Source organism: Dipodomys ordii, unplaced genomic scaffold (genome assembly GCF_000151885.1).
Source record: "Dipodomys ordii isolate 6190 unplaced genomic scaffold, Dord_2.0 Scaffold8, whole genome shotgun sequence".
Lineage (NCBI taxonomy): Eukaryota > Metazoa > Chordata > Mammalia > Rodentia > Heteromyidae > Dipodomys > Dipodomys ordii.
The window spans coordinates 52,775-60,952 of NW_012267224.1; the positions used below are offsets into that span (position 1 = coordinate 52,775).

The 8,178-nt window shown below is 49.5% G+C and overlaps 1 protein-coding gene across 2 annotated transcripts; it reads right to left on the reverse strand.

Moving 5' to 3' along the window:
* Window positions 1-819: 819 nt before the first annotated feature.
* Znf518b (zinc finger protein 518B) lies at window positions 820-7,265 on the reverse strand. 2 transcript variants are annotated; one of them, XM_013009155.1, is made up of 2 exons: window positions 2,424-7,265; window positions 820-1,798 (listed from the first exon to the last, which is right to left on the reverse strand). In XM_013009155.1, the coding sequence occupies exon 1, from the start codon at window positions 7,082-7,084 to the stop codon at window positions 3,863-3,865; it is 3,222 nt and encodes a 1,073-aa protein (XP_012864609.1). In that variant the 5' UTR covers window positions 7,085-7,265; the 3' UTR covers window positions 820-1,798; window positions 2,424-3,862. The 2 variants fall into 2 exon arrangements, with proteins under 2 accessions (XP_012864609.1, XP_012864610.1); XM_013009156.1 differs by having other exon boundaries at window positions 820-1,287; window positions 1,663-7,265.
* Window positions 7,266-8,178: the final 913 nt, after the last annotated feature.

Consider the following 8,178-nt stretch of genomic DNA (forward strand, 5'->3'; position numbering starts at 1 on the left):
AAAAAAAAAAAAAAGAAGGCAACTTATACAGAGGGCAGCTGCAGCAGCAGAGGACGCTCCTAAGGCAGAGTAAGCGCCTGCCTGCCCACAGTTCCGTGTTCCTTCACCAGTCCCCAAGAAACATGGTGGGTCAGGTGCCACCGCCCCTTCCTGAGCCTTTCCCAGTGACACAGCATGGGCCGGTGAGTACCTCTGCCTGACGTGACGCCCTGCGGTCCTTTTCAGCCTGTTCCTCGCCCCACAGGAATAAGGCAGGCTCCACTGCCTTCCTCCTCCCCACCGCTGGGACAGCTTTACACTGCTCCCACCGAGGGTGGCCACTCATTTCAACTCGGGTGGTAAACGAAATGGCCAAATGGCTGAACTTGACTAAGCAAGCCAGCTCTTTCCCTCAGGCTCTGCCAAGGTTCATCTCGAGGCCAGTTCACTCCTTGGCTTCACACTACGAGAGGCAGTGGCCATTCCTCAGATGGCTTCAAGCTCCTCCTTCCCCACTTACGTGGCACTGGGGGCCAGAAACCTTTTGTATTTGGACCAAGGGCAGTGAACACTAGGACAGCCACGCTGGGTCCAGGGCCTCGGGCTGCTGGGAAGCCTCCCCTCCTGCCCGAAGCCCCTGGGCATGGCAGCACACGGCCTGTGCCACCCAAACCAGCACGTCTCACAAACTGAAGTCAAAGCCCACAAGACAGATGGCCCTCACATCACCATTAGCCAACAGCGAGTGAGGCTCAGCAGGCTTCAGAAATGGCGCTGCGACCCAAAACAGGCCGTGGAATGAGCAGCCACGCCGGCCACTTGAAATGAAGAGGCCAGAAAGAATCATAGTTGTTTTATTTAACAAAATTGATGCCAACCTCTATATACATTCATGTTTCAAAACCAGAGCCGCAGACACACAAACTGCTACAAGCACAGGAATTCTAACAAGGCTTGACACATGAGACAAAGTTTTGTTTTCTGCTCTTCTAGACATTCGTGGGTTTCGAAGTCATCCTGAAGGCTGAGCACTGTGACATCTTCATTTTCTGGGATGGCTTACAAAAATCCTAGAGGAGGGATGAGACTCGCAGGGCTAATACACTGTGTCCAGGTGAGGAGTGAGTTCAACGAACAGTACTTGACCCATGATAGGGGCTCGTAAAATATTTTGAACTGGGACTAAAAATCTCAACAAAATGTCATCTACTAGAGTATACATAGTGGCTTTAAGATTTTATTAGCCTATCTGTCCATCTCATAAATGTATCCAGGTCATCTCACTTCTGGTCCCCGGAAGAAAAAAATCTACTTAAAAAAATTAACTTTATTAGTATTAGTAACAAAATGTAGTGACTGGAAAGCCTTCAAAACCAAAAATACACAAATATGCAACACAGCTCTGCCCTATTTCCTCTGTGGGTTTACTTCATGGTGCTCAGCTATAGTCAACAAGCTATGTTCTACAGCTAGTTATCTGGGGAAGACAAATCGCTTTTGCCTCTCCCCGCTTATGAATCCCAGGAGCCTTTTTAGCTCCTTAAAAAATTGTTTCATTCTGAATATCCCTAAACTTCATGACGTAGTCTACGTACAAAAATTCAGCTCCTCGTAGGCATTCAACTTGTATTTTAGATAATACTTGACAAGGCAGCCGACTGCTGCGTTGACACCAACACTCACCTGGTCCATGGCCGGCTCCAGCCTTGCCATGTGGGAAAAAGCTAAGCAATGAGGTATAGACAGAAGTCGAACTCGCAGCCGTTCCTTCTCCTCTTCGCCACAACTTAGGTTCCTATAGGGCAGGAGAGGAGAATAGCTGCAAGAGGACCGGACTTCAGGACTCTGTCCGTCATGTGGCAAAACGGTACTCACAAAATTCATTTGCCACCAAGCACCAAAGAAAAATGCACAATGGCTAAACGCCACAATTTATCACAGGGATTTCTTTTCCTGTCCCTCATATATATAGATATATATAGATAGATAGATCTATCTCTCTCTCTATAGACATAGATCGACATCACTACAGATCAATATATAGAACAATATATACAGATTGATATTGATCTAGATCAATATATAGATCTACATATATAGATCGGTAATGATCTACATATGGATCAACATATTGATCAATACTGATCTATATATAGATCTATAAATACATGTAGGTCCATCTACTGTGCTTTCATTTTCAAAAGATGAGATAAAACCACTGTAAAAATACTTCCAAAATAAATGATTTCTAGGATAGAAAAATGTTTTACATTTTCCCAGTTCACGCATCATTACAAAACAAGAAATCAGAAAAATTAGCTCTTGCAATTTCATGGTAAAAAATATATGTGTACACATGAGATTTAAAAAAATGTAATTTTTAAGTTCAGTAACTATTAAGCAACGTAATCCGTGCACTGAATTATAACAAAAAAAATGATTACCTGTAATGAGAACAGATTTCAAATGAGTGCAATCACATCTACATTTGGGAGAACTTAAGACTTTTTTTTTGAAATTTTCACAAATCAGGTCCCTGATGGTCCAGTACGGCAGAAATCACCTTCGACGTCATTTTCAGACGTCACAGCCTGGGGCAGGGGGCGGGGGGAGGCTTCCCGTGACTGCCATCTGATCCAGGCACGTCAGTGCTGAGCCTGGACAAGCAAGGAGTAAAATACGGGCTCGATCTGCATCTGCCAGGACATCTGTCATCCTGAGAAGCCATGCCTGCACATGCAGAGGATGGGCTTAGGAGACTACGGTGGCTGCAGTGCCTTGTGGGACAACGGCTGCCCTGACACTTGTGGGAGAGATGGAGAGGAAGTCCTTCCAGCAAAGGCCAACAGGAGGAGGTGTGACTGCCACCGGTAGGAATTAGAAGCAGATTGTTATGGGCAATGAAAACCAGGGATTGTGTTCCTGCAATAAAGATGGTGGGGGTAGAACGGGGCAGGTGGGGGGGGGAGTGGTGGTCCTTCATTTTGTGGTAATTTGTAGTTATTTCATGAGGAACACACAGCTTCAGGAGGGGGCAAGGAAGGCATGTTCAGAACAGAGGGACCCCAGGAGCAGGTCTGTGATTCCAGGGGCCAGCTAGACATGGACATCAAAACATATCAGACCTCTTGCCAACCTGCTTTGCGAAGCCCAGCCGGGCAGTCTCCCAAGGTTTGCCTGTGGCAGGACTCTCCTTGCCAGCGGAAAGCTGCCACTTGGTGTTAGAGCATTAGTGGCAAAGGAGAGGCCCAAGATTTTTTTTTTCTCTAAAAGGTACATTCCCTACTTAGTTGATACAGATCCAGATATTTCAATTTAAAGATGGTTTCTTCTAGCAAGGCAAACCCTTGGAATCATTCTTCAAAAAGAGTCCAACAAAAGCACAACTCGGTGCTACACCAAACACTTAAAAGTAATAGAGAATGAGATGGAAGAGGATGGAAGGCCTTTTGTGTGTGATTAGAACCTTCCAAGTAACATGTAGAAAATCCGATTTCCATCAGGTACCAAACATTCAGGCGAGTTAAAGCAAAAGCAAAGTAAATGTTGATTCCACACGGTAGCTGGAATTCAGCATTTGTGGAAGGAGCAGGTGTCAAGCATTCTAAACTCAACCCTCTTAATAGAAGTGGATCTACTCAGAAAATAAACACTGAACACAGACAGGTTTCAGACCCCACTGGCAATCTGATGAGAAGTTCACATCCCATCAGAATTCTGTGCATCCATTTGTGTACAATCTCAGGGGCTGCAAGCGCCTCTCACAACGACTCAGTGCTCTGACAGCAGACATCAGAAACAACCATCACCGTTCCTATAGCCTGCATCTAGAGACCCCTAACTGGAGAAATGAAGACAGTTTGCTTCCAGGGCCAATATCTGTTCATTTTCCCTTAGAAGACAAGACTTCCCAGTCTCTGGTGGCCTCTATCAGGTGCCGCTGGCCATGACTCATCCACTCTTCCTGGTCTTCGTAGAGCCGCCCACAGAACCAACACTTGAATATGCACTGAGACGAGTCCTCGGGCAAGGAGTCTACCACCTGGTAGTTGTTCCGGTGGACCTTCTTCAGTTTCATCTTCAGCAGCATCTGCCTTCTCATCTGGCTGGCTTCAGCAGTGTTCTGGCAGGTCAGCCGCACATGGCGGCGGATACCCAGCTGACACCTCGTCCTCTCTGACAGGACGACCTTGAGGACGTTGCCCTTGTACTTGTTGATCACCTTCATGACATTGGTCACTTCTGGGGAATCCACGTCAGGATGATTTAACACGATGACTGGCTGGTTGCGCCGGGGACACTTAATCAGCTGGTCAGGCTTGGCGGCTACCAGTCGGAGCTGTCTTGAAACCTGGAAGATGGAAGGCTCCTTAAGACAGCGACTGGGCTCGGCCTGCATCTTGCTTCTCTTCTTGGATGAGTTGACGTGCTTGGCCTTGCTCCTGCTGATGGTCAGACTTCTGGAGAGCAGTCTCCGTTGCTTTCTCCACTCACTGCCTCCGTGCAGTCCCTGTGCAGGGGCGATCTTCTTAGGGGTGGGGCTACAGACGGTATCCTCTTTTCTTGGTTTAGCCCGAAAACATGTCTCCAAATTTGGGGACATGTTTCTTGGCTCACTTTCATTCACTACAGGCTGCAGGCTGGAGTCGATCTGCATCCCAGGGCAGAACGGAACTGGCTGCGGTAACTGCGCCTCGCTGCAAGGTATGCTGACAGGGGTGTCACAGGTGGCTTCTATGATCTGGGCATCCTCGGAGGAGTTCAGAACCCTCAACACGGCTCCCTTGGGGATCAGCACTGGCGTGGCGACATGAGCCTTCCTGGTCACTCTGCTGTTGCTTTTCCCATCGCTGCCTGCAGTGCACTGCGGGTAGACTGGCTGCAGCTGTCCGGTGCCAGCAGGCTCATCCTGAGGTTTGGAGAGAGGACTCGTGGAAGGATCAGAGCCCGCAAGGGACACGTGAATGTCCTCAATACCTTCCGGGGAGAGGGCTTTGGAAGTTCCCCTCGAAGACTGCCCCGTGGACCGGCGAAGCGCACTGCTCGTCGACAGCGACGAAGGCTTGCCACAAGATTCAATGAGCTGAGCGATCTTTTTGCGCAACAGTTCGATTGACTTTATTTTGGACGTGGCACTATTCCACTTAACGCCCTCTGGAACATTCTCAGATCCAGAGCTCAGAGAAAATACTGACGAGATGACCGGGCCGTCGAAAGTGTTATTAGTCCTTTCGGAGTCCTTGGGTTGCACAGGCTTATCCCCAGGCTGCTGAGCCCTCGCCTTGTCTTCTGCCGTTAGGCTTATGTGTAAATACTCACTTTTACACGGTGAGGAACTCTGGTGCACACCGGACATCTCGTCGCTTCCCTCCGTCTGGTTATTCCCTGGCTTCCTACCAGAGGACAGCATCTGACTTCTAGATTCACTCATCTGACTTATAGATTCAAAGCTCTTTTCTCCAGGGGTGGAAATGGCTGCAGGTGCTACAGCAAGGGGCAGCAATTGCTGTGAGTCGCTGTGTAAAGTCCTGCCACCATCTGCAAAAGAGAGGGCGGATTTACACGGAACAGGGTTTGATGGGGCTCCAAGGCCACACACAGCACTGATTTTTCCTACAGAGGCCGGAGAAGGTCCTTTGAAGGCCGCAGAAGGAAGCGCAGGCCTATAGGGATGCAACGCCAGCTTCTTCTGCAGATCCCTACTAGAACTGGAACTGAGGAAGGGTTGTCTGTGGTTGTCCACGCTGGAATTTGGCATGAGGAAATCGTAAGACCTCAGCCACTTCACGTTCCGAAGGTGTTTCTGGACCGAGGACTGCAGATTCTCCATGCTCCCCAGCTCCCTGGGGTTCCCTTCGATCCTCGGGGACTTGGTGCTCTCTGCAGGAAGTAGCTGTCCTGGCTTGCTTGGGCCCCTGTCTGTAGTCACGGGCTCGGGGTCCGCTCCGTCACCTCTGGTGGCTTCGAGGCGCGGGTTTTCTTCCAGTGGGAAGAGTTTCAGAACCAGCTGCTGGGTGCCGTTGACGACCTTCACGTCGATCAACTGGGCCAGGCAGTTCGTGGGGACCACCAGCTCCGCCGGGGCCACGACGGTCAAGGGCACCCCAGGCTGCACGAGCTCTTTGGAGGGAGATAACACCTCCACCTCCACGTTTTTGTTCCCCAACAGACTCGCCTCACTGGGTTCGGGGAAGGTCATTTTATTCGGGATGCACACTACGTCTTTTTGGTACTCCCTTGACTCTGGTAACAACACAATATTGCGTGCTTTGTCTTTATTTGCGTGGAGGGAGAACTTGGAGAGCTGACTTGACAGCTTACTATGAAATGTCGTCCTGGGACCAGGAGCCTTTAGAAAGTCGGCGTTCTGTCTGGCCACACTGGTTCTCTTGGGCTCCAGCTTGGCCACGGCCTTGAGGGGCCGCTTGGCACCGGCCCTCTCGTGTACCCGCCGCCGGTGCTTGACGATGTAGTCATTTCGAATGGCCCCGTAGTCACAATACTCACACCGGTAGGGGAATATTCCTGTATGCTTCACCAGATGCCTCTGAAACTCGCCTTTCGTGTAGGAAATGTAGCTGCAGTGTGAACAAATGAATTTGATCTCTTCGTGTTGAAGCGTGTGCTTTTTGTACTGCAGGGGGTCCTTCGTGGAAAACCGACATTTGTCACAGTAGAATTTCCCTGGCTTAAAGTTCCTAACCTTGAATTTGTTATTGACCGGGCTGGAGATGGTTTCGGTTTTATTTCCGACATGGGCGGTGCTGGGATCGCTGCTGAGGAAATGGAATTGGGGAGGAGCTGCGTGCAGGCTGCATTTGAAGCAGAGGTACTTGTCTTCCTTTTGGCCTGGCCCAGCGCCCTTCTTCAAATCCTGAAGTGGGATTTTCTCAACACTTTTGCACTGCTCACACGTGGCGATGGTCATCAGTGCAGCCTCTGCCTCTGAGCCTTGATACAAAAGGCTCTGTGCTTCCTGCCGATCGGGCCGAGTTGCTCGGTTGGAGTTTGGTTGTTTGGGTGACATGGTCAAGGAACTGGGTCCACCATTCACCGGGGTGGTGTACAGCTGTTCCCCAATGTCCTTCATCTTCTTTATCTGCATTTCCAGAAAGAGATGCCTGGAACTCACCAAGATGGCACAGGACGCAATTCTCTGGACGTATCCTTGGATGTATTTTGTGACAGGTGGAGGAGCAGCAGACACTTCCTGGGTAAACACTCAGGCACCATTTTTTTGTATCTGGCTGCCAATGAGGCTGCCTCCAGCCCTTTGCTGTTCCAGGCAATACTACAGGAGAGGAGAACCAGAAAGATGGTTAGTTTTAAGAACTTGATGGTTAAGCTATTACTAAACTCACCCTACATTTCCACGGTATGAGGATTCCAACACAGATCCTAAACGTGTGTTACAGCCACACTACAACCAAACAGGCCAACTTAAAAACGCAGCCCCTTACAAATCACTCCTTTGGCCAGCCCTGAATAGAAGGACACTCTCCCCCCCCTCCAAAAAAAAGGACAGCAGTGGCAGGCACTCAGAACAGCCTCTGATCAGTAAAAGCTACGTTTTGAGTATTCATGAGCACATCCTAGCAACGTCACAAGTATGCATTCCTATGAGTCTCACAAACCTTACACAGGACACGGCCAGTTCAGATTCTGACTCCTGCCCAGGTCCTAAGTGGTAGAGCAGTGCTCCCTGCCACAGGTGTTCATACTGCATCTCCATCATGACTTAGGGTTAGCTCTGATGTCAACTCTCACCCGCTCAGTTTGCTTTCACAGGTGGTAACTAAAGCCAATGATATAAATATTGCCCAAGACAAATAATTCCTTCACGATCCTATTGAGCATCTATCACTCGCTTCCAGTTGCTGGAGGATAGTGCTCAAAAGGAGCCAGTTCCTACCCTTCGGATGCATACACCATGACAGGAAGATTATTATGTATTCAGTTGTAAATTGGAGGAGGAGAAGCACCGTAAAGCAGAGGTGGAGGGTAAGGAATGCTGCATGTTAGGAAGTCACAGGGCAGCCAGGAAAGTCCTCTGCGAGGTGAGTCACATCTAGGTGGACTCTGGGGTCCAGGAACTGAGTCCTAAGGAGTTCAAGCAGAGAAGGCCAAGGTCTGCGGGCGGCGGCCCTGGCTCATGAGGGCTGAGCAAGGGGCTGCAGACATGATCAGAAGGGAAGGGGA

What these genes read in the sequence shown, in the direction of transcription:
- Znf518b (XM_013009155.1), bottom strand. Translation starts at nt 7,084, where the DNA reads ATGCAGATAAAGAAGATGAAGGACATTGGGGAACAGCTGTACACCACC.